This window comes from Solea senegalensis, linkage group LG4, assembly GCF_019176455.1.
Source record: "Solea senegalensis isolate Sse05_10M linkage group LG4, IFAPA_SoseM_1, whole genome shotgun sequence".
Taxonomy (NCBI): Eukaryota; Metazoa; Chordata; class Actinopteri; order Pleuronectiformes; family Soleidae; genus Solea; species Solea senegalensis.
Genome location: NC_058024.1, coordinates 3,728,351 through 3,754,967, shown reverse-complemented (window position 1 = coordinate 3,754,967; position 26,617 = coordinate 3,728,351). Strand labels below are relative to the sequence as shown.

General features: G+C 41.8%; 1 protein-coding gene across 5 annotated transcripts; it reads right to left on the bottom strand.

The window, feature by feature from the left end:
* Positions 1-997: 997 nt before the first annotated feature.
* Positions 998-26,052, bottom strand: dido1 (death inducer-obliterator 1). Of its 5 annotated transcripts, none has more exons than XM_044023804.1 (17): positions 25,935-26,052; positions 24,492-24,586; positions 20,072-20,186; positions 18,748-19,810; positions 16,792-17,164; positions 15,934-16,296; positions 13,416-13,635; positions 10,387-10,945; positions 10,121-10,280; positions 9,887-10,003; positions 9,594-9,752; positions 8,648-8,804; positions 8,018-8,525; positions 7,416-7,563; positions 7,235-7,324; positions 6,937-7,132; positions 998-5,459 (listed from the first exon to the last, which is right to left on the bottom strand). In XM_044023804.1, exons 3-17 carry the CDS (start codon positions 20,148-20,150, stop codon positions 1,492-1,494), a joined length of 8,160 nt encoding a protein of 2,719 aa, XP_043879739.1. In that variant the 5' UTR covers positions 20,151-20,186; positions 24,492-24,586; positions 25,935-26,052; the 3' UTR covers positions 998-1,491. The 5 variants fall into 5 exon arrangements, with proteins under 5 accessions (XP_043879739.1, XP_043879742.1, XP_043879741.1 ...); XM_044023807.1 differs by having other exon boundaries at positions 9,639-9,752; XM_044023806.1 differs by having other exon boundaries at positions 15,934-16,293.
* Positions 26,053-26,617: the final 565 nt, after the last annotated feature.

Sequence of the window (26,617 nt, the reverse complement as noted above, 5' to 3'; positions counted from 1 at the left end):
AAATAGATAAATTAGATAAATAGATAGATAGATAGATAAACCTAGCCAGCACACACGAGAAAGTCTACGCACAAACAAGTCTTACAAGGAACGTTTTTAGCCACACGCCATGTTTACTTGTCAATGTGCTAGCCGGCCAGCAGCTAACTACAAGCTAGCTACGTCCAAGACCACAACATAACGTTAGGCAGCATAGGTTTCATATATATATGTTTGCATTCACACACATAATTCTGTGAAATCCAGGCTTTTCATCGTAATCTAACAGAAAGAGCTGATAAACGATAATTTACATGAAATGAAGTGAGCGCTACAAACGCGAGCGTCTTTGACTGCAGTAGCATCACCCAGTCTTCTCTTTTTAATGCTTGGAGCCACAGACCATGTCTATTTTTTTTTTAAAGTGATGAGATCCTGTAGGGATTCTGAAGAACTTGCTCCTATTTTCACAGCCAACTACGCCACAAGTCGGCATCTTACTCGCCTCGCCACGAGACGCGTGGACAACAGAAATCAAGCCGAACAATGCCAAATTGTAGATGAATTAAAACTACTTAACAATCCTAAAAACGTGGGTTCATCTTCAAATACTACAGGAGCCTGGTGTAAAGTCACTAGTCACTCGTGTGTCACGTATAAAACAAAGTCACCAAAGTTTCACTCAGCCGTGCAGTGATGACTCTGTCCACGTTAAGTAGGTACTTTTTTTGTAGCAGAGATGCAACCTAGGTAATCGTGCCGTGCCGAGGCGAGTAGCGCCGTTGGAAATACGCCATAAAACTGGACTAAAACTAATAAGCATTTTAGTCCAAAAGACTAAGGCTAAATCTAAAATGGCTGCCAAAACCAACAGTGAATGTTGCTGAAAGACTCCATATGTGTTGGTATTCATTTATCTTACCCAGTTATTGAAGAATTGAACCACAGTTTAAACACAATAATGTTCACACGACTTTGGACAGAATCCAGATTTTACACAAAAAGTACAACAAGATGGTCAATGTCAAACTGGTTTAATTATTCGAGTTGAAACAAACTCAGGACATTCAATAACATCAATTGGGCTTTATTCTACAATAACTAATACCTTTTAGCTCAAAGCTGCTCAGCATGTAAACACAACAGTGGTGCCTTTCCTTTCACATTGTCCATCTCAGATATATGGCTTTTATCTTTTTTCTACTTAGAAAAGTGTGATTAAAAACATCATTATGTACACAAATACATTATATTCATATTTACATAATGCAAATGGTGTGTTAATCTGATGTATTATATAAAAAATGCTTTGATAGTATGTAAAAGGACTCAGTGACATGTTCTACACAAGCATCTTAGATTTTTTTTTGTTCCTTAAACATAATGAAGTGAAACCTTTGGGGGACAGATATAATACAAACATGGTCAAACTTTATAGTAAAAAGTGAGGAAATTAAACAAAACACAGAGGTGATTTTGACTTGTGGGAGATTGAAGAGTGTCTGAACATAATTAGGAAACATTTTTGTCATTGTCAGTTTTATCACTCTCCTTGGCTGCTTCACGCTTACTGTCCTTTCTCTCCTCTCTTTTTTCCCGACTTCTGCTTCTTTCCCGACGCTCTCGGTCTTTGTCTCGGTCTCTGTCCCTCTCTCTGTCCTTGTCACGGTCTCTGTCCCTCTCTCTGTCCTTGTCACGGTCTCTATCCCTCTCTCTGTCCTTGTCACGGTCTCTATCCCTCTCTCTGTCCTTGTCACGGTCTCTGTCCCTATCTCTGTCCTTGTCACGGTCTCTGTCCCTCTCTCTCTCCTTGTCACGGTCTCTATCCCTACCCCGATCTTTCGCATGGTCACGGTCCCGCTCCCTTGAACGTTCCCTACTTTTGGATCTGTCCCGCTTCCTCTCTCGCTCCCGATCGCGACGTTCGCGATCTCGGTCACGTTCGCGGTCGCGGTCACGTTCAGGCTCACGGTCGCGGTCACGATCACGATCACGGTCACGTTCTTTGTCACGGTCACGTTCTTTGTCCCGGTCACGTTCTTTGTCACGGTCACGTTCAGGCTCACGTTCAGGCTCACGGTCTCTGTCGCGGTCACGTTCAGGCTCACGTTCTCGGTCCCGATCACGTTCAGGCTCACGGTCTCGGTCCCGATCACGTTCTTTGTCACGGTCTTTCTCACGGTCACGTTCTTTGTCCCGGTCTCGGTCTTTGTCTCGGTCACGCTCTCTATCACGGTCACGATCATGCTCACGATCACGCTCTCTGTCACGGTTTTTCACTCTTTCACGGTTAAAGTCCCTTCTGTCAGACTCTCGGAGGGCCCTGGCCCTGTCTCTCTCATGGTCTCTCCTCTTATCTGTCTCTTGATCCCTAGGTCGCTCTCCCTCCATCTCCCTCTGTCTGTCGCCTTCCCTCCCTCTGCTGCGGTCTCTTTCACGGCTTCGCTCATGATTCCGGTCCCTTTCTTTGCCTCGGTCCCATTCTCGCTCTCGGCTCCACCTCTGTACCTGCCCTCTGTCCCATGATGGCCTGCCAGCATGGGGGACCTCCCGCTCTCCTCTCCTGCGATCCTCAGACAGCTCCCTCTGTCTCTCATTGGAGGGTTGCGATGGACCCATAGCTTCCCTGTGGCCTCCATCAAAGCGACTAATGTGATCTCCAATACGGGTTTCTAAATCTTCTTGAGTTGAGCTGCTTCTCCTCCTCATTTCAGGAGAGTGGTGACGCCAGTGGTCGTCCCTGTGTAGGTCTGGACTGTGGGCTCCTATGCGACTTGGAGGGCCTATGGAAATATCTGGAGGAGTTGGCAGTAGTGGCCCACTGTGACGAACGGGTCTGGGCTCATCTGAATGCCTATCAAAGCGGTAGTGCTCTGATCCTCCAAAAGGCTGAGAGGAAAGAGGTCTACTCTCCTGAGGAAGAGGAACTCTGAGGTCATCGAAAGATCCACGGTGTGGTGGTGAGGGGAGTGGTCTGGAGCTCCCATACTGGTTATGCTGATTGAAGTGCTGTCCGCTCATTTCCCCACTGGGAGGTGGACCTCTTCTATCCTCATATTGACTTGATGGAGGTCCCCGGTATAGTGGACCTGGTGGAAGGGCCTGATTGTCTTTAAACATGCGGTGAGAATTTGGATTCTGGTCCATATTTAGCTTGTAGGAGTTGACGGTGTCTGTGTTGTACTGCTCTGCAGGACCTCGAGGTTGCTCTGCCATTGGAGGTTGGGTCTTGAAGTCACTGTACTGAGATGGCAGAGCTCCTCTAGGTGCAGGAAAGTGGGATGGAGGAGGAAGCCTGTTATCAAAGTGTCCAGGGGGTGGAACTGTGAAAGGTGAAGGGGGGGGGCCTCTGCTTGCAGGGAAATTAAAAGGTGGTGGTGGACCTGTGAATCTTGGTGGGGGTAAGGTGCTCTGTCTATCAAAAGTAGGGGGTGGGGGGAGTCCAGGAGGGAGGCCTTGTTGTCTAATGTGTTGATGGGGAATGGAGGGATCAAACATTTGAGGAGGGCCTCTTTGGGCCACAGGAGGGAATGGTGGTAGTGGTGGTCCTCTGGGAGGCAGGGTATTCTGAGGGGGTGGTCCAGGAGGAGGCTGCTGCTGCGGCAGTGGTTGGGCGCCTCGCCACTGGTTCTGATAGGGAGGATATGAAGTTGGTGGTGGACCATATTGCTGACTTCCGTCACCTTGCATAGGAGGAGGAGCACGTGCAGAAGGCGGAACGTGGATGGGTAGTGGGGGACCCTGCATAGGAGGGGGCCCTGACATTGGCGGAAGACCTTCAATGGGTGGTGGCATAGACATTGGTGGAGGCCTCATTATCAAGTTTTGTCCTTGCATTGGATGGGATGCGGGAAAGGTGGCTGGAGGGTGAATGTCAGCTGGAGGTCTGTACTCGCTATCGAAGCTAGAAGCTGAAATGCGATGTGATACGTGATGGGGCTGAGTCTCAGCTATTGTGCTCTGAGTAAGTACTGGGATTGCTGAAGTTATTGTGTTGTTTGTTTCAGTCTCTTTATAAAAGCTTGTGATTGGTGTGTCTCTGCTATTCTCCTCATGATCAGATTCATCGGCGGCTTTTAAAATGCTGGCAGCATTTGGCCAAACACTGAACTTGTCGAACTCCTTTTCTGTCTCAACTGGCTCAGCTTCCTCACTTTTTTCTTCTTTCTCATTCATGTAGTTGACCTCCATATCAGGTCCCACCTCCTCGCCTAATAAAGGAATAGACACCATGTCTGACTCCATGAAGGGTAAACTATCACCTTTGACATCCTTTTGAGGCTGTGTTGTCTCTTCAGCTCGAGATGAGTCTGGGAGGTCAGGAACATCAGGAAGCTGTGGCTCTGAAGGAGGAGCAGAACCTTTCAACAGAGCAGGCATCTCTTCTTTGTCCTCAGGTTCATCAGTCAGTTTCAAGCCGGTGGATGTCTGGTGAGGATCCCTACTCTGGCGAGGATCTCTCCTTTGGTTGATCAAGGGAGCAACTGTTGAAGACTTTACTAGTGCCTCCACCTGTTTGCCGAGTTGCAGTAGTTGACTATTGGCCAGAAGAGATTTGGTAGGTGGGGGTATTAGTGTGTCTGGCAGTGTCTGTGAAGCACCAGGTGTCTCTATGGATAAAACATGTTGATCTCCCTGGTTCTGGAGTGCCTGATCCCCAATCTGTTTGAGGCTGTCCAGGATTTTTTGTGGATCAGGTTTACATTCGAAAGCAGTTTTAGTTTGACTTGGGACAAGAGGTTTCACATCATCAAAAATGGAATCATCCTCTGGGTCATATGCCACATCATCTGCTTCACTTGCTGCTACCTCAGGCTGCTTGAGATATTCGGCTTTACTTAGTAACTCAACAGACTTCTTGGGGACATTGTAACCTCTACTGGGGTCATACTCTTCTTCTGGGTCATATGGTCGGTCATCTTCATCCTCCTCCTCCTCCTCAGGTGTGTCTTTAGAAGTCTGTGCATACTGTTTGACAATAGGGTCTAGCATTGTGGCTGATGGTATGGAGAGTCCCCCACCCTGATCAGATGGAGAGTTAGAAGCATCTGAGTTGTGTGTTTTCTTCCTAAAAAGAGTGTTGAGGATGGTCTGAAGAGGATTAGCCACTGGTGCGGAGGAAGAAATTGAGCTAGATGAAGGTGGGGAGTCCCTGCCAGCGGTAGTGAGGATAGGTGGAGCTGTAACAGCAGCCAAGAGGGACTTGACCGAAGAGGTTGTCACAATACCACTTGAAGCTTCCAAGGAAGTGGATCGAGGTGATCCTGGAGGAGTTGTGCTCAAAGGGATTTCCACACTGAGCCGTGTGTTTCTTTCTGCTCTGACTGAGACAGGGGGCTTTGGAAGACCAATGTCGTCCACTTCTTTGGTTTGAGCCTTGAAACGTTTTTCCTCAGTTTCTAATGAAGCACCACTACGCTTTCTGTCCTTCTGGCAGATCAATAGCCCCAAGAGGAGGTTGGGCCGAGCTGGTTCAAGCCCTGCAAGATGGAAAATGTATGATTTTTTCAAATAAAACTACAATTTTCTTAAGGAAAACGAGAGCTTATACATTTTTTTTCTATAATACATTCACAAAGAACATATAGCATATACGTATGAGGTGGTATTTAATATAAAACCAGTATTCTTTCAAATTCAATGTTTATACCACAAATGACAAGGTACCTTCTCCACATTTGAGCAAAACACCAGTTGACATCTTTGTGAATATGAGAAAATTAAATAAGTAAAACAACACTTTTAGTAAGTGAGCTAGGAAGAAGTAATGTGTCCATAAAACCTTAATACTAACAAGATGGGAACAAATGTTTAACTAGAATATTGTTCTGACAGATGACTCCATCTTTAACTGAAATATGACCATTACTGGTCTTTTGGGAATAAACTATGGCACATTACTGATATGGTGTTTCTTCATTTAGGAGGTTCAGCATTTTGTAATAACAGCAGCAACATTATATAAAATGATTGACAAGTTACCTTTTCATTACTCACTTATTCACTTCCGTGTACATAACAAGTCTTATGTCTTATCTATAACTTATAATATTTTACAGTTCTTAAGACACCTGTCCAAACTGCATCACCTAAACTTCCTTTAATAGAAATGTGTGATACAAACACAGAGCACAGATGTTTTCCAGGGGAACTCAACAGGTTGGTGTGCCCCCTAAACATAACCCCACTTCTGACACCATGTTTGACACTGTTTACCGTGCATCCCCAAGGTTTATTACCAACTGTAAAGTGTCAACACACCATTGTGAGTTATATTCTTGGGTGCAATAGCCTGCTCTGGCCACTCGAAGGATCAGTCATTGGTACACTTTCATATATAAGACAATACACAAGATCAATAGTTGCTTTCTGTTCCATGTGCCCGTACCCAACTGGGTAAAAAGGCTTTTGTCCATTCTGCACCTTTTCCATGGGATATTTTGCAGAACGACTGGAAACTAGTTGATGAGTTAATTTCATTGTGCGTTTTTCAAATCCAAGCTGAGAATTCTTAAGGCTGACTCCACAATATGCACTTGTTTTTGATAATGTGCTCGTAAATTTAATCTGGATTTGTGTTGTAAATGTTTAACCGTCAAAACCCTTGAAAAAGAGGTTCTTAATCTCAACGGGATTTAAATAAAATAAATATTGTTTAATAACACAACGGAATAAAATCTATCTTTTATTGTTTCCCTAACTGAACACTGACATACATATCCACCACTGATACAACTACCTGGCACCAAATAATCAATCCACGATCAACAGATCACTTCTGCAATATACTACAACGCTGACAGGACAAACCCATCAATCAAACTCAAGTCGTAACAAAAACGTACAGAAAAAATACTCACCTCGTGTACAAAGACAAAATGAAAATGTACAGGAATATTGACATTAAAAAAAACATTACACACAGAGAATGACTTGCGTTTCCCTAGAACTGCTTACCTGGACCATCAAATGGCAGAAGTTTGGAGGGTAAAGGATCCTTTGAGCCCAGTGGGATAAGATAGAGGTCTTTGATGCGGCGGTTGTTTTTGGCCACCACACCAAATCGTTTCCTGCTGCTGAAGTAAGAGAAAAGAGACACGTACGCCACCTCCTCTTCCTCTGTAGCTGGGTGGAAACGAATTAGACACAGCTCCTGTTTAGAAAAAGCAACAAAAAAAAAGTTTAAGTGATGCGAGTATTTAAAAAAAAAAAAAATGAAGAAGGTGAACACCCTTCTAACAAAGTATTTTCAAACCTTTGAGAGTGAAGTTTTCAACTTCCCGACATAGTCCCACACTGTATTTGGGGATATTCGTCCTTCTATGAGAATGGTGTCTGGCAGATCCTGCACGATGTTGACAAAACAGTGAATACAGCGTTTGTATTCAGTGATAATTCCAACTTTGTCTCCTTTGATAAGCAAAAAAATGAATTACCTCCTTCAGGTGTTCAAAGGATCCGGAGACCAGGTAAGCCTTGGTCACAAACTTAGCCACCGAATGCATGTTGATAAATCCTTTCCAAATCCTTTCTTGACCATGGAGGAAAATGGCCGTCTCTCCCTCAGGAGGAGGCTCACATGTACTGTCAAAGCAAAAACATCAAAAACTTATCTTTAAGGGGAGAACGTTGAGTCTTGTGCATCATTTATACAAACAAATGTGCTTTAGTTAAGTTATAATTTTAGTTTGTAGGTTTTTTTTCATAGATACGAAACAAAGGTGAGAGGTGCAGACTTAGTCTGATGCTATTAAAATCCACCTTTTTAAGAAAAGATTTTATATTTCATGACCTTGAAATAGGGCTGCAACTTATTATTGTCAAATGTGTATATATAGAGAGAGACAGATATATAGATATATATACATATATGTAGATATAGATATATACACATATACATATATATATACTGTATATATGTATATATATATATATATATATATATATATATATATATATATATATATATATATATATATATATATATATATATATATGTTGTATCACACTTCATTGCCACCACACAAATGTTAAACACCTGGTTTTGGATGATTTTAAGACAGCCGTTGATGATGGTGAGGCTGGGGGCATGGGCAGCGGTGCCTTAGGAACAACCTCCACTGGAGCAGGAACAGGAGCAGGGAAAGCTTCAGCTATGGTGTTGGTGGGCTTTTCTGAAGCAGTGTAGGTAACAGTCACACTGGAACTGTGCCTGGCCATGCGAGGGTCTCTGCGGGTGATGCTGACGGAGGAGACAGTGGAGACAACAGGGACAGGGGTCGGATTTGAAGGGACCAGTATGCTTAGGTCCTCCTGGTGAAGCAGCTGCTGCTGCACTTCAGGGACATCCATGTTAGACTGGTATGATGAAGGGAGGGAGTGTGGATAGGCTAAGAGTTCTTGTTGCTGGTAGGCTGTGGAGTCCTTTGGTTGGACCACATGAGAGGCATTGTCCAACCTGGATGTATCTTGTGTTGAAGGTCTTGTTTCAGGCTTCTTGGTCAGTTTGGCTTTCTTAGTTGCTGGCTCATCTTCTGTCCTCTGACCTGGAGGGCAAGGATGAAAGAAGCGAAATAAACTAGAGCACTCAGAGAGCTCAGACCTCAACCGAGGCTTAAAAACTTCACCTGTCACATGCATTCTGGATCTGTATAGAACTGTGATTTACCTGTGCATATTTTACAGTTGAGATCGAACAGATGAGCCCTGTGTTCTGACGTGGTGTCTTTGAGCATGCTACTGAAAATGTCTAGCATGTTGTTGGCACCATCAACAGCAGACGACTGAGCTGAACCTGAGGGAGTGGAGCCAGATTCGTCTTGGTCCTGAGGACACGGAAAAGAAGATGATAGAGAAAGATTTAATCACCTGGGAGAGATGATAATCACTCGGTTTACATTTATACAGGGATGCAGTTTGGAAATACTTTAAGATAAGCAATGACGACAACAATAGAGCAGACTGTAACCTGTGCTCTGCTTGACTGTCAAGAAGAGGAGGAGAAAAGCAGCTCAACACATCGTTTGATTAAACATCTCAAAAGTACACTAAATATGAAGTACAATTCATTTTAATCCAATTCAGGTCTATCTGTTCCTATACTTTTGCTCACCTACAAACCTATCTTCTATCTGCTATCTTCTAAGCTGTTTAACACATCTGGAAATAAAAGTAAATTTCCAATCTCTTGTCTTTTATGTATCTTATCCAAAGCTGTTTTATTAAGATGTGTACCAGTGTTTTGTGCAGGGTAGATAAAAGATTGCTTAGTCACAAGTAATAAAGGAACATGAAGCATCAGAAAGAAAGAAACTGAAGAACAAGGTGTTATCTTAGCTTGTCTGTCTTAAGCCACTTTCAGACATGCACTGAGGTTTGCACAGGAGCTGATTCTCCTGCCAGCTCCGAGTGAGTTTAGGAGAGAACAACTCCAGATAACGAGTCTCCTGCCTCCTGCATCTACCTGTATGTTGTGAACACGTTACCCCGGCAATCTGGGATATGTGGACGGCAAACTCTTGGTGTCTGAAGATGGCTTTAGTCAGATTCCAGTTTGTGCAACAATGCCAGTGAAAGGTATTAAAGCAAGGAAAGAACAGCATGCCACCACTTACTGCAGCAGAAGCCATGCGAGCTGAAGTGGTGGCAGCGATACATACATCTGCATCTGACGTAGGCGGAGCGTCCTCAGAATCTATGCTGTGAGAGCTGGAGTCATGCCTGTTGCCCAGTTTGGATTGTCCTGAATGGGCTCTAGTACTGGGGGACTGGGCCTACAAGGGACAATCATACAACATATTGCAGCTTTATGCATTTATGCTTGACGTGTTACAAAAAACTTGTAGATTAAAATATTTAAGACATCCTTTTAAGCTGTGCTCATTTGGTAAAAAGAAGTAACACTTACCTCAGGAGCATCAGGTTTCCTCCACTCAGAGATTTCCTTGGACAGCAGTTCCTCGGCACTTAGCCTCACCAACCTAAAGGGACTAACTTCACCACTTATCACCCTGTAGAACAGGCCCTGGGATAAATGTATGACGAAAATGTGTTATTAAAATGTCAACACAATGAGCTGCAGTCACCATCTACATGCTCAGAGAACCAACTAACACAAAGACCCAGATTTGTGCTGACTCACTTTATTTTTAGGATCTTTCAGGTTGAACATGAGGGACCTGTATTTGTTCTTGTACTTGCTGTCAGTGCTGAGGCAGAGGTTGAACATCTCTTTCTCAATTCCAACAGCCAACCTTCCCACTTCACTCTCAGTCATTTTTAGATCATCGCTGTCACTCACCCTGGAAGTAGGAAATTAACAATTGGTGTTTGAATGTGTTTAACTACATATTACGATCACTTGACATTGAAGACATTTTAGTGACCTGGAAGTGATGAGACACTCACCTCTTGTACAGGATGTCTGTGAGCGAGCGGCGGATGTTCTGTCTCATCTGGTTGTTGGGTGGAGGCGGCATGGGTGATGCAGCTGGGTGTGAGGGTCTAGAGGATGAGGATGCCTGAGTGGAGGAGGATGAAGAAACTGGAGATGACGAGACTCTAGATGATGAGGAGGATGAACTGTGAGAATGCGAGTCCATTTGTTGAGGCTGCTTCTTAGGAATGGTGAAATTAGACTTGACAACCCTCAGGGCTCCTGTGACGTGGATGGGACCTGGGGGGTAAGGGGATGGGGCATGGCTGGCTGATGGGGCTGCTTTCTTGCCCTTTGCTGCAGTTTTATTTGGGGGCGACTCAGGTTTCTTGGAGGATTTAGAGCTGCAAGCTCGAGCAATGTGCCTTCTGCCCTTTGGGGAAACCTTGGCTGCCTTAGTGGGTGTGGATTTTTTGTTTGCTGTGGATTTCTTGTTTCTTGTGACTGGTGCTGGGGAGGCTTTTTCAGAAGCTGCAGCAGGTTCTTTGTCTTTCTGTTCCTTCTCACTCGGCTTCTCTTCTTTAGGAGGGGCTGAAAATCAAAAACAAAAACACGATATTTAAAAAAAAAAAACCTGCACATTTATACTCCACAGCAGTTTAACAGCCCACAGCCCCGGTATTTCATCAACACTATAGACCACCACTTTCTATGTAAACTTCAGACTACAGTTCACATCATCATCTGTATTCTATTGTTTCAATACAATCAGATTACCAGCAAATCCTTTAACAGTAAAAATATAAAATAAAGTAAAAACATTTAATGAGTAAAAGGATATAACACATCACTTGCTTGTTCACATTTCAAATACATTACAGTCAGTGTGTTATGAACACATCAGTGGAGAACACTGGGTACATGAATAATCAGTTTATTTTTTAGCAGTGACAGCACTGACCTGTTAAAGTCTATTTGACATTAAGGGAAAAGTATTTTCTTCTCAGTGACCCGAGTTCCTGATTGGACAGAAGCTGCTGCTGCACTAGCATGTTAAGCTGACAAGATTTTCACACTTGAATGTGAGACACATGCAACACCGGGCAGTTTACTGGAATACTTATGACCTGCTGCTCAGTCTACTAAAGAAGAAGAAACGGTCTGTAACCCTGCATGCACTGATCAAGTCAAGAGTAACCAGCTAATTTGGTAGTGACATAATAACCTAGTCAGCTATAAAATAAATCTACAATTTAATCCTATCAATTTAGCTGGAAACACTATCACTACTGACAAAGGGAAAGAAAACCACTCGTAATAATCATTTATAAAAACGCAATTGAAAGTTCTCAACCATCACTATCCAAATAAATTATAGTGATAAATATATTCACCGATTTACACCAATGTGAAACACACACCTCTCAAACTGTTCCTCTGTCATGTTAAAGCTGCAACAACCTGAGCAATAAATTCTCAACACCAAACAGGAGAATATCTGAATCCACATGGTTTTGTTCAGACCCACAAAACTAGAAACAATTTGAGGATCAGAGGTCGTCAGCCAAAGCATCGCTCAGCAAAATATTTTCCTAGGAGTGAAGTCAATGGGCCATAATTTCCCCAACAACGCACAGAAGCAACACGGACCTGACACGTGCATTTACATTAGCATGCATTATCTGTTCAAACAATCCTAATAACAGCCTTCACAGAACCGGTGATGAAGTCCACACTTTCATTGCAATAAATCTCATCGATTTATGAAACTTCATGAGGTGTGTGAGGGTTTTGAGGCTGGGTCTCCCTCTTCTGAATCTGTGCTCAGCCCTGGTCCTCCATCTTCTGCTGGGTGGTCTGGTCTGGTCTCTCGCTGCATTGGAGAGCGGTCAAACCAGAGGGCTCTTTATTTCTCAGCAGTTGTGGGGGGCTTCTGATGGTCACATCTCCACAGTGTGTGTAGACTGATGCATTAAACATGCATGTTTGAGATGAAGTGGTCAGAAAAATCCTACAGACAGCCCACACTGCTCACATAATCAATCGAGGCATCTGAAAATCTGTTATATCACCTTTTATTTTTAAGTTAGTTTCCCATTAAACGGGGATGCATCATTATTTTTTATATAAATAAAAACTTTTACCCATAAAATTAAGGGTAAGAAAACACAAGGTTGTGCTTAATGGCTGAATATCAGCCGAGTATGATGTACAGTATGTTGGCTCCACATTAACATGGGGCAACTCTCACCTACCTGCTGGAGAAAAGGAGGGAGGGACCTTTTTAGGGCCAAAAGCTGAGGTGATGAAGTAAAGACTCATACACAAGCAAATGAAGCAAGTAATATGAATTCACACTGAAAACACACAAGTGCCATTCTATTCATCACACTCACAGAGCAACAGTCTGCTGCTAAGCACTCAGACTTTGAGTGATCAACACCCTTCTGTCTCCACTAATCCTCTCATCTACTTATTTGCATTTGAACTGTTCCCACCTCTAATTACACGAGGCACCCGCAAGAGGGAAAAGTGCATAAGTTTAAAGTGTCGCGATAAATGCAGCAATAAACGAGGTATATATTGCTGTCAAGACCCACATCTTTCTAAATGTTGCCTCTAGCTTGTAACCGACTTTGTTTAAAAGGCCAAAGCGGATTTTACAATCCAGAATCTCCTCCAGAGCCACAGAGCACACTGTAGAACTGCTTTCTCAAGCATAACTACTCCTTCCTCTGTCGTCCGATGATTCTGATGTGTGCAATCTACAGAGCATCGCTGCCAAAATAAGTCTTTTGGAAAGACTGAATACTTACCCAACGCCACACTTTCAAACCTTTACACAGCTGCCAACATTTCATTTTGAGACAAACGTTTACATTGATTCAACTCACAGCTCCTTCACAGCTCTTTGCAAAGCAGTCAAAGTACAAATGAGTTCATGTTCTCCCCAAAATGTACCCATCATAAACGGATGTTAGAATGATAGCAACTACATTTATCATGGGTGAACAAGTGTGTGGTTTGAACAACAACTGAAAACCTTGAGAGAGATACATACACTTTTTGTTTAACACTGTTGGTGATATGGATGTAGTCTTTTCTGGTGTTACTGCAATGTAATTATGGTCACTGGACCAGGATGCAGTGGTTGGCGAGGGCGGGTGTTCTTCAGCATGCTCATCTTCATCGTCCTCATCTGGATCAGGACTGTAGTCTTCATCAGAGTCCGACTCCTCCCGGCTCGCCTTCCGCATCTTCCTTCGACCAGAAGCACTCCTCTGGGAGGACAGAAGAAAACACACATTCAGGCCTTTAAGCAACGACATTCAACATGGTCAAAAGACACAAATGTCTGAAATGCTGCCTTTTGGAGGTGAAACTACTCCAGATTAACAAGTAAACCTGGAAAGACATGAAAAATGGACACTGGGGGCCAAAATGACAGCGGGGATGCCAGGTGTCGCCGTTGAGCTCTCTCTCAAGGTGTCGATAACCCCAGTGATGCCCATACCTCACTCTTGGGATTCCAATAAGCTTAACTGTGCATGATAAAGTGTTTTCTTCATTGTTTTTCTGTTCAAATTAGTTTTCTGCTGAGTTTGAGACAGTGTTTTAGGAGGCACACTGTCCCCCGAGACGTCGACAACCCAGTGCCACACTGCCCGTATTAGTGGGGGCATCAATTAAACACCAGGGAAGGAGGGAAGTGATTACCCCCCCAGCTCAAGAAGACAGACACCAGTGCCAGTTCCAACATCGAGTGCTTTGAGGTCAATAAACTGCCAGGTAGCTTTTACTGGTCTGGGATAGGGAGCTAAAAAGCAGTAGACTGAATGAATAGACTGTGCTACTTCCTTGACTTCTATTCTGGCAGAATGTTTATATATCTCTGCTGTGAGATTGAAAAGATTGAAAAGTTGATTTCACTAAAGAAGAAACTAAATGCCCTCTGTAGTTAGCAGGGAAATGAAACTGCATAACCCTGCATAACTCGTAAGACGCAAATAAGACTGGGAATGTGAGCAAAGCACACAAAATAGAAATAAAGGAAAAGCAATACACAGAACATTCTAAATGTACATGTTTGACACCCTGATGTTTAAAAAATGCACGACAGTTTGAAACTGATGTAAATGCATTAATAACCACATTCATGATCATCAAAAGAGCAGAGGTTATGTGGGGACACGTATTCACCCAATTCACCAATAATACCTGATACCATTTTTATAATGTAATATTTGATATTTCATATTTATGTATGTTATTTCATGCGTGTAAAAGAGTCCTTTGTGTGCACGGATGTGACCGTTGCCATCAGCGACGGAACCTATAGTCTTCATACACTTTGATGCCTTTGAGGCAGCCGTATGCTGCATTATTCTAATCTTCTCAAATTGAAATTTCAAACAACGCAATAAGCAAACCTCAAAGTCTGCAATTGAATTGTTCTGTTTTTGATCGTGGTTTTATTCCACTTCATGAAATGACACCTGAATGTTGGAAACAATTCATAGTTTTCTTTAACTTCTCATCCTCGAGTACAGTTATTCATATTTTGACGGTGTTGTGTGGTATTATGTCATCATGGTTGAATCTATTACACTGTGAATATTCAACCCAAGCTTCGCTTCACAAATTAATAAATTGCAATCACAAAATCTTGTCAGAAAATTTGCAGTTTACATATTTTCTCTAAATTCACCCTGAAGTTTACCCGTATTAGTGTTAAATAAGTCTCATTACTGATTTTCTGAGTGATTTCATTTGTACCATTGTTGTAAGCAGCGTTCTCTACTTCACAATCGGTGTGTAGTGGGAATGATGAGTCATTTTTTCCAGCGAGGTCACAGGTCAACAGCCATTTTGATTCTAACCACTGAAAACTAACTTTAACAGTTAACAATGTAAATGGTTTACTTGGGTTTCAAACTAGACCTTCTGATCAATCTCCTGTCTTCTCCAGTTAAAATCAAAACACGTTAACACCAGAAAGTAGAACTTGCCAGTTACCATTCATTATATATACTTAGATGTTAATACCAGCATTTTAATCAATCAACACTTTTTAATCCAGTCAAAATATGACAAATGACAGGACACTTAACACTCACAGCCATTCATCTGTGCAATATAAACATTAACATGTTATATGTGTAACATTTTATATTATCCGTTTTATATTATCTAATTGTTTTTATTTAAAAATGACCTTCAGTTGTAGCACCCCCTGAATTTGTTATATGGGTTTCTGTACAATGACAAACAAAAACAGGCTATTTTAAAATGACTTGAAATGTGTGTATGGCATAATCATTTGCTCAAATTTTCAGCTGTCACAAGAATGCAGGTATTTGTACATTTTCATATATTGCCTGTAAAAAACCCCAATGTACTCTAATACTACACTAACCATTCAGCAAAAATCAAATGCACTTAAGGAGAATATTAAAATATGAATGAAACCTGAGATGACTGTGGCCCCAAATGCTGTTTCTGATCAAGCTACACCACGTCTTTTGCTAACATCCCTGCTTCAAAGACGAAAAAAGAACATTTCAGGTGCTCCAAGTTACCTTTGGTGTGCTTTTCTGAGCCTCTTCCTTCTGTGTGGGCTCTTTGACATCAGTGATTAACTTCATGGCTGCAGCGGCGTGTCTCAGGATACAGTCGTTCCCACAGTACACAGAATCAGGCTGGGCGTTACTCTCACAGCCGGGCCCGATGCATTTGGGAAGCGAGGACTCCTCCGCCTTCTGCTGCTGCTGCTGCTGTTGTTGTTGTTGTTCCTCTGCTACTAGTGAAGTTTTCACCTCCACGTTTGATGCCACTTTATGCTCCGTGTCAGGGAGCGCCTTCTGCTCGGCTGTGGGCACTGCCTTCTTCTCCACCATGGCCTTCTGCGCTGCTTTTTGTGGGGCAGTCTGCTGCATTACCTGCTTCAGTTCAGTGCACAATAAAACAGCTAATGACAACTACTGACATTATTGTCACAATAGCAGAACTCTTTACACAGCTGCTTTGTGACTTCAAGCATTTGTTTGTCCACATATTTGACAACATGATCAAAAAAAGCAGATCTGGAGCCAATAGCCTCTGATTGTCTGGTCCTATTCTCCATTCAACAAAAACGCTGGGTAACAGTTGAGGTAATGGTGCAGTTAACTCTTAATCACAGACAAAAAAATAAATACATTCATGATTATTTACACCAAAGTATTTAAGATCACTGGCATCTACTGTGGGAAAATTAACTGTGCATGGACTGTTAGCATATTTTGGCAGAACATATAGCATCATAGTTGGTTATAAGAACACATTCAACATGCACAACAACCAACAGGATTACCAAACAACAATTGTTATACTCAGTTATACTCAGAAACAAGTCTAAATCTAAAGTATTTGAGTTGAGATCAGTTGCAAGGACCTACCGGCTGAAAGATCTTTATCTTCTTTTTCCCAGTTGGATTAGTAGCTTTCTCAATCCTGCCTTTGATGCCAATGTCCTCTGATCCTTTCTCTTCACTTCCTATAATTATGGAGGAAGGGGGAGTGGCCACAGTCCCAACAGCTGACAGGCCCTCGTTTGTTTTCTCAGCAGAAGCAACATCAGCTTTCCTCACCCCCTCTGTATCTGTAGAGAGAAGAGAAGTTGCAGGCCTGACCACCTGGTTTTTCTTAGCAGTGCAGTTGGGGCAGACGTAGTCCTCCCCGTTTCTCTCCATCAGGCGCCCGCGGGCCTCAGTGATGCCCACACAGTCTCCATGGAACCACTCCTCACAGCGGTCACAGCAGATCATAAACCTAGTGAGCACAAGATATTTGCATTTCGATGTGGACTTAGTGATACAAAAATCAACATGCTTTAGTTTCATGTGGTAGATTCAAAAGAGAAGGCTGGAAAGAGGAGGCTTTTATGTTTTGCCAATTATTTTTCAAATTTGAGAATAAACTTCATGCATTTGGGGTCACACGGTCGTGTAGTGGTTAGCACTCTCGCCTTGCAGCGAGAAGACCCAGGTTCGAGCCCCGGTTGGAACAAGGGCCTTTCTGCATGGAGTTTGCATGTTCTCCCCGTGTGTGTGTGAGTTCTCTCGGGTTCTCCGGCTTCCTCCCACAGTCCAAAAACATGCAATGTGGGGATAGGTAAATTGGACACTCTAAATTGACCATAGGAGTGAGTGTGAGAGTGAATGGTTGTTTGTCTCTATCTGTGTGGCCCTGCGATGGACTGGCGAACTGTCCAGGGTGTACCCCGCCTATCGCCCGATGTAGCTGGGATTGGCACGGCACCCCCCGCGACCCTCTGGTTGAGGATAAAGCGGTAGATGATGACTGACTGACTGACTTCATGCATTTGGTCTTTGTGTAAAAATATGAAATTAAACCTTTATAGGAGGAAAATCTGCAATGGGAGGCTTTCAACTTTTGTGCTAAAGACTGTGGAAAGCAGCCTTACACCTCAGTGTACACAGCCCGGCGGAAATAAATTATTAGTACAAGTATACAGGATAATGATGACTCTAGTTATTAAAATCCTTCTGTTAACAGGTGGGTTTTGAGGGTATTTTGAAGGTTACTACCACTGATGGCGCCTTACAAATCTCTACCAACCACAGGTAAAGACTGCCACCACAGGTTTATCATGTATCATGTCCATGGGGAATATCATAATGATACAGTTCTCTGGAATATCGATTACATTTAATTAAGTTAATGGACATGACATCACAACATCAAAGAAAAGAGGATGTAATGATCTAGTGTCATTTCACCATTATTTTATAAACAGGAAGTTGCGCAGTAGTAGCAGGTGAAGTTACTTGGTTACAAGGTTGCAACTAACATTTTTTATAATTGATATTTGTTTGATCCATAAAAAATTTAATGTTGATCACTGACTCAAAATGATGAGGTTCTTAAATGTCTTGTTCAGTCCACAAACAAAAATTATGCAGTTAATGATTTCTTTGTTATATGGAGCAAAGAAACCAGAAAATATTCCGATTTAATAAGATGAAAAAATCAGAGAACATAAAAATATTAAAATAGTCGGCCATTGATTTAGTAACTGATTAATAATCAGGTAATCGATGAATTGTTGCAGCCTTGCTGGTAATGGTAATGTGTTGCTATTAAGATGCACATCAAGTGAGTCACCAGCTAATGTGTTGATGTTTCAATGGAATTCTGGCCATGCTAACTTTAAACATGAAAGTGCAAAGGTGGACATGTAAATGATGTACTGAGCTGGGAACTATGTGTGCATGCACCATGAATTCTGTAGAGTCAATTCATTATGTGAAAAAAAGTCCATGTAGCACAAGCAAATCCCACATTACAATTCAGTGACCAACCAAATAACCAAAATGAACGATTAAAAATACCTTTTGTTATGTCTCTGTCGACAGATGCAGTAAAGTGCATTGGGGTCATATCCTCCATCAGAATCCAGAGATGATGAAGACGAAGATGAAGAGGAAGAGTCATTCTCATCATCATTGTCCTCTTGTGTGTGGGTCATGCGGATCTTCCCAGGTTGGATTATTTTTGGTTTGACTTCCCTTTTGACAGGAATGATAACCTTGTTGGCAGGAGCAGGAGATTTGGCAGGAGCAGTGTTCTTATTGGCGGCCTTCTTTTTATTCACGTAAGTTCTCAATGGTCCACGTTTCACCATCAGTGCAGCAGGTTTGTCTTCACTCTCCTCATCAGTGGTTTTCTCCATCTCAACTTTATCATGTTCGTCATCATGTTCTTCATCATGTTGATCTTTCTCCTCTGTGATCTCTTTCTTGTCAGAGTCCAGCTCGGGAGGTGACTCCTCTGTTTTGGTTCCCTCTACATCCTCAGGGCCGGAATCATTCTTTTCCTCTTTCGTCTCCTCATTATCATTTTGCGGCTGGTCGTCCTTGGCAGTATCTCTGCTGTCCTCATTCTCTGAGCTGCCCTGATCACTGACTGTTGCCCCACCACCGCTCCTAGTCCGTCTGCCACTTCGAGTCTTCCGTAGAGTCTGCTTCCTTGTGCTACTTCTTGTCCTCCTTTCTGGAGACTCTGAAGCCTTGGTATCGGCATTACCATCGAAACTGGCCTCTGATGCAGTCTCTGCATCAGTCGGGGTTTGGGAGGGAGGATCTCCACTTTCCAGACTGGGAGGGGCACTTTTTCTTGTCCCTCTTTTGGCAGTCAATAGGAATTCCTCAAGTTTGTCCGTACGTTTAGCCTGCCTTCCGCTGCGCCGTACAGCACAGCGGGTTTCAGAGCTGCCGGTTGCTGCCTCTACCGGCATTTCCCTCTTTGCAACAGTTGACTGACGGAAACCCCACGTCTTCTTTATTGGACTGTTGGCCTTAGAAGATTTATCAGACTCTTCTAGTGCCTCTTCAGTCGCATTCTCAATTTCGGTTTGAAATGGTTCCTTCCGTTGGCTATCCCCTTCCCCAACACCTGCGGAAACAAAATGAAAGAAGACTGCGTAAACAACCATAGTATGCAATCAGAGTGCATTATAACACTTCCAAGAAATTACTGATGGATTTGGGATCGAACATAAATATTAATCACTTAATTCATTTTCAAATGAGACTCAATTTAGATTCAGCCCCAAATTACACAAAGATCATAGTACATGATAGGAAAAATGTGCCCCATATTGCAACAGCATTCCCACCCCTTTCTTGTGAAAGAAAAGAAGCTCATTCAAGGTACCTTGAGAGCAGCTATCCATATGGTCCTGGCTCTGCTCTGGCACAGGAGCTAGAGAGAGCTCAGGGCTCACATTCTCCATTGCTGATGAGTCAATCTCTACTTTCAAACTGAGTGTCTACAGTTAAAAGAAGAGCACAAAACACCAGCTATCAATTTCTCTATTCATTTCATGATATCAAAAATCATGTGGGCTGCAAAGTCCATAATCATTAGCATATATAAGGCTATAAGTATGGCTGATTGGTTGCTGGGTCACTGCTTGTTTTCCCAGGCAAATGCAGAGTAAATGACTGTTAATACACACAACACGGATATAAATGACACAACCCTACTAAAAATGTTTTTGTTCCAAAATAAGCCAGGAAATCTATAAAGCCCTGCATGTCACATGACTGACTCATCGTGGCAGTCTAAGAAGTGGCAAAAATGAATAGGACCGGTGCTGGATCCAACCTCCAAAGTTCACTACGTACTTTAATGACTGCTATATCACAATACATGATAGACGGATCCGTATAGTACTCTGTGTTGGGGTGGGTGATATTGGTAAAAAAATAATATCTTGCTTTTTATTATTTTGGTGATATCGATATTATTTAAAAGTGTGATTTTATTTGTCTGCGTTATAACACATTAATTGTTGCTTACAGATAATATAAATGGCCACAATATTAAAAGAAAACAACTCCTATTTATGGTCTTTAAACTTAAGGATTCAAGTAAATATTCAAAGACAAAAACCAAAGTACTAAACTAATGTCCTTAATATCAACAAAATCCCCAGTCAAATAGAAAAGAATAGTATTACTATACTGCATAGACCCATTAGGACTATTAGGTCAGTTTTTTCCCAAACAAATTAAGTTCGAACTGATTTATAATGACTTGTAATTTGTTCATAACTGTACTTACAAGTGGTCAGGTGCTATCCGATTGCAAACCTGATAACAGAAAACTAATTTTAATGCCTGGAGTAAAGGCGGCTTTACTCCAGAGAGTCACTGAAATCTTGCTTTGTGACAAATATTCAACTCTGGAGTCTACCGGTTAAAGATAGTGTTGTGGTCACAGGAAGGTTAAGTTTTTCAATCATGATAACTTTAGCATCAGGCAGTGTATTGTAAATAATTGCTGAGCAGACACGATCTTGGTAAATCTAGTATGATTTACCAGGTGCTAACCAAGAGATCTGTTGCTTGTGGATTCCAATCGCTTTTGTCTTCTTCTGCCCACTGTGAGCATGTTTTATAAAAGCACAATCTTCACTTTTATGATGAAAACAGCTGGCAAAGAGACATGTTGTCTGACATAATGCATTTTATGTGTTGTCTAGTACCAAGGTTCTCAAATTTTGACAGTGGTGTGGTATGGGGGTCCTGAAGTACGATGAGAGAGCATATTATCTTATTGGGAATAATATATCTGCCTCTGATACTACTTTTTCAATGCTGCTTCTAGATCCAGAGATTTTTGTTTCTTTTTAGGACAGAAAAATAAACAGTAAGTAAAGAAGAAACATTTTGTTTTTAATTTCTCATTATTAATATTTAGGAGAACTGAAGCAGTGATATTTTAAAGCAGTTTTTTTTGTTTAACGTTAAAGCAATCATAGCATGGTCCTATCTCACTTATGTGAGATATGGAGGTGTACTTACAAACATGAAGTCGTTTTATGATAAATAACGTCCCAGTCGCTACAAACGAGCCGATGTAAATGTCTCATCACTGACGCTCTCGTCAGCCATGCTGTTTCAGACCAAAACCACACCTGCAGAACACGGACTGTCTTGTGATTGGCCAGCCAACGAGAGCTTTCCCACTGTCTTGCGATTGGCCAGTTACCTGGAAGTGACGTAATTGGCACGTCAGCTCTCAGATCTGCAGCCCCCCCTCTGGAAAGGCAGATGCACCGCTAGCAATTATCAAAACATTGAGTAATGCCGTAATCCCTTACACATTTGATCCGGAGTATGACCCAGAGTCAGAAGACACTGTGACAAGTGAAAGACTGCTGCAGGATGCCTGTAGCTTGGACAACGTTGTGGTTACCGAGATGATAAACACACATGCAAATGAAACATGAGCGTAGCGTGTAGCTTAGCCTGTAGCCGGCTATCGCTAATGCTAAACGACAAAACAAGCACACTAAGACATATTTATTGGTTTCTGAATAACAGTTTTAATGTTGGAACCATTTCAGACAGTGTTCATAAACAGATAGCTAATCTTTTAACTTCCTACTATTAACTGATGGTTGTATAATTTAAGTGACTCATTGTGGGTTCCTGCTAGCATAACATACCTTAAGTGGATGGGGATATGGGACACAAGCTTCGAGCTAAGCTTTCAAACACCATGCATTTTGACAAGACTGTAATGTTTAGCTCTTTCCGTTACGACTCAGTCAGAGAGGGTCTGTGTTTGTGTCACTCGCTGCACGTGTGTGACAGACAGTGGTAGCCAGTGCTGTCTCCTGCACAGACAGACAGCCTACTGGGACAGACACACATAGATCTTTCCTTATGTGCACAGCGAAAATCTGTCACAGACAAACGTCAATTTTTTGGCAGGCAGGCAGCGTTATCATTGTTGTGTGACATAATACAATTGCGCCATACATCCTGAGGGCCTTAGACCTAGACTCACAGCAAAAGCAAAATAGCTTTTGCTGTGAGGATGAAGACATCAAATCACGTCTCTTAATTTTGTGTCTTCTTAATGTTTTTTTGCCTAATTTTTTATTATATATAGTCGCATTAACTCATAGGCTTCTTCCAAATAAATAAATAATTAAACATTGGCACCAGCGCCCCCGTAACCCTCATTTGGAGGATAAAGCAGTAGCAGATGAGTGAGTTTCAGCAGCTGATGTGACTGACTTGTTCTTGCGATGCCACCAGCGAACTATAACGTCTGCGGAGCCATCAACAGTCAGTACATTTACAGTTATATTGAGCTAGGTCTGTCGTCCAACTAAGACAGGCAATCAAACAACTTTCCGAGTATACAATCGGAGGAGAAAATCCATTTATTGGCTGTGTACGTCCAACTCCGCAGGTGACGCGGTATTTAATCACTTTTCTGCTGACGTTTACATCACAGAAAAACACAGTGAACAGCAAGATGGACCGTGCTGTGGTTCTGTATGTTTTGTACCTGCTGTACGTGTTAATAATGATTAATTTTGTGGTTGCCACAATGTCCAAAGTAAGAAGCCAACGCTGCATGATTTCCGACAACATGACTGCAGTTTCTACATTGTCTTCTACATCCGGGTAAAAGAATGGGGAGGACATTTTGGTGTATGCACAAAACACCTAGTCCGACTCCACCAAAATTAAGTGTATACATGCAGGAGTAATTGGACTATGATTACTTATTATCCAAGTATGTTAGTCCGAGCAAGACTGGCTCGATTTTAGTCGGACTAACATGTTTACATGACATTAAGAAAACCAAATAATTGTCTTCGACTGACTAAAATCTGACTTGCATGTAAATGCATGTAAAGATGAGACGGATAGATACTTTATTCATCTCACAGAGAAATTCACTCAGTAAACACACTGAGCTACTGACAGGGCAAAACAAAACTGGAGAGAGTGAAGGAACAGCTTTTCACTGTGGGCGTTACACTGTGGCTACAATATTGCAATAACCACGACAGCTCTAACTAGACTCATTTGAGCATTACAGAAGCTGAGTAATTGTATTTTAGCTGGTTATGAATGGAGGGAGAGCTACAATAAGTGGATGAAATGCTAAAAGGGAAAAAAATACGACCAAGTGTAGATATGTGTGGACACTGGCCTGACATTGTATGAAGAACAGCATTTGGAGATTAGCTTGAAGACCAGGAAGTTTTGGCTTCAGCTGCTAAGATGGTCCATGTTGGTTTTCTTTTTGTTTTTTTTAAATTATTTTTAGGGAAATATGAGTCCAGCCAGCCTAATGTTCAAATAGGAGTTTCTTGACAAAAACACTGTACATACATGTTCATGTGCAAATATATCAAGATACCCTTGATACATACACCTGTATTCATCAGCCTGATTAAACTCTTCGGAACTTGTAAATATATTCTTGTCTAGTGTCATAATCAAAAATACAATATTTAACTTGAATTCATCTTTCTGAAAACATAATAAAGCTATGTACTTGTCATTAAACTTTACACAGATCAGCAGAAGTGCTGAATCATGTCAGATTCTCACTCATAAGTGACTGCAGCTACATCTGGTGAAAGATGCGTTGAATGTATACCCCTTGTAATCTAATGCTGCAATATACACTTAAAATAAAACCAAATTAAATTTTGTAATATTTGCTAATAAGAGTTAATCATAAGGCAACTCCAGGCATTTACAATGCTAAAACCAAAAGCATTACTGCAAAGAGTACAAAAAAACAATGTCTTTACCTGCAGTTCAGCAGCGACAGGAAGCACAGAACACACTTCTTCAAACTGAATTTGTTTTCGATGCTAGACATCGATTTTGTTAAAAGTTACAGCATCTGCCAAAAAAGAAAAACAAATGTTAGAATCGCAGTACACCACTCAAACAGAAATGTAACAGTGGTATGGAATTATTTAAGGCATTAAAACAAATTATTTTATTTAAAAGATATTTTACGATCAAGTGTTTCGATATGATTCAAGCAAATACTGTATACATAGCAAAACAAACAAATATTAACATCTTTATAGAATTTGCCACAATAATGCTTTTGCATGACCATTGAAGTTGTTGTCAAATTTGAGTACAAATCCTCTAATCCTTAGACCCTCACATCAAGTAAGGAAAAACTCCATGGATCCCTGCCCCGACACAGAACAAGTTATGAAATATATCTGCTTTTGTATTATTTTACTTGAGTCACAGATAAGCATTGCATCGTCACAAATGAGGGGAAACATCCACCCAAAAAGACAGGAGAAAATGGGTGGTCACGACACAGCACCACGCACGTTAATGTAATGAAAACTCGCTAAGAGGGAGGGACCCCAGAACAACAATGTAATATTCATGTATACTATACAATTGTGGTGACGCTTTCATATTATATTCAGATTCGGTGATACACGTCTTGTTTACAGTGTTTATTGGTCGGTAGCGGTTGCAACTCATCTCCTTAAGGGAGAAGCTGCACACGGCCATGATGCGCAATTCCCCCTCATTACAACCACACGTTATCTGTTAATCTAATGTAAAAAAAAATATATATATCAGGACTATATTGTGGAGGTCAAACTACGACCACGTCCTTCTTGTCGACGTTGATAGTAACTGAGCCTACGCTCCACGCAAACCACATAACAACTAGCTTAGCCACCGTTAGCATAGCCAACGTTCGCTAATATTACAAATAATGCACATTTTTGGTTTATTGCTGGACCGGCTTATTAGGTCGTCTCCAAGTATACCTAGCGTGTTGAGTGCTTTATTTTCGACGGTTTAAGTGTCGCTTTATAACAAGAACCCAAATTATACAAAACGTGCACTTGCTAGCTAGCAAGCCTGGCTCACGCTTTTCGGCCACCACGAGCAAGCTAACAGCAGGCTACACCTGTAGACATAAAACGAGCCAACAACGTAATATGCAACTAGTAAAGAGAAAACCAAAGACACATTCTAAATTAAACATCGAGAGTCCAATCTGATTTACCAACGCTACTGACTAGATCCAAGACTATAACGTAGTTAGTATATACATTTAATGATCGCCGTACCAGGTTCAACCTTGCGTCAACTACACGAAGTAGGTTCACATCGATGGGAGGACAAGGGCCTCGAACAACCGAGCGAACCGAAGAAAAACACCGCTACGCGAATAACATCCTAAATGACTAGATTTTACCCACCTACACACTAGAAATACTGATGATATGCCCTTGCGCTCTCTCTTCGATCATTCCTCCATTTTCCATTCCCGCTGGAGCAAAGTGACTGCGGCAGATGGCCGACGGTTTGCAAACACGGTCACCAAGGCAACAGCGCCACCCCTGGCCAGGAGGAACACCAATCACGTTTGTAAATACTCGGGCATTTTTTGTTCAATGTCGAAATGAGATGGAATATTAATTTAATATCTGCATTGAAGCCCACTTAACAGCTATTTATGTGCGACACTTTTTTTTTAAATTAACTTTTGTTTTTAACTTCTTTTGCAGTATTTATTGTAAAGGTACAAAATGTAGTGGAGTGATTTGGATGGAAAAACAGCTTTTTCTGTAACTAAAGTTGTGTAAGAGTTAATAGGTAGTGTTAAGCTATGAAGTCTCTGATAGCAATGAATAATTAAAGCTATGCCCAAGGAGAACAATTACAAGCCTGTCTCTTATCTCTCCTCAGGATCATTACTTAAATTTGTCACCACAAATAAAAATCGTAAGTCCAATATTCCACTTTCATTGATAACATATACCATGCCCTGTAAAGATTCTTTATGACAATATACACTGTTTTGTTTTTGTGTCATATCAGTTCCAGCAGCATCCACTTCCAGCGGAATAGTGGCCACTCAACCTTCTACTGTTGTGGTCAT

Bases quoted from the DNA above. Each gene is read 5' to 3' on its own strand.
- dido1 (XM_044023804.1), bottom strand. From the start codon at position 20,150: ATGGAGAATGTGAGCCCTGAGCTCTCTCTAGCTCCTGTGCCAGAGCAG. The intron at 10,946-13,415 runs GTATGTATCTCT...TTTGATTTTCAG, and splicing joins AACAGTGTTAAACAAAAAGT to CCCCTCCTAAAGAAGAGAAG. The intron at 7,564-8,017 runs GTGTTTAACATT...TTGCTTTGACAG, and splicing joins TTAAAATCATCCAAAACCAG to TACATGTGAGCCTCCTCCTG.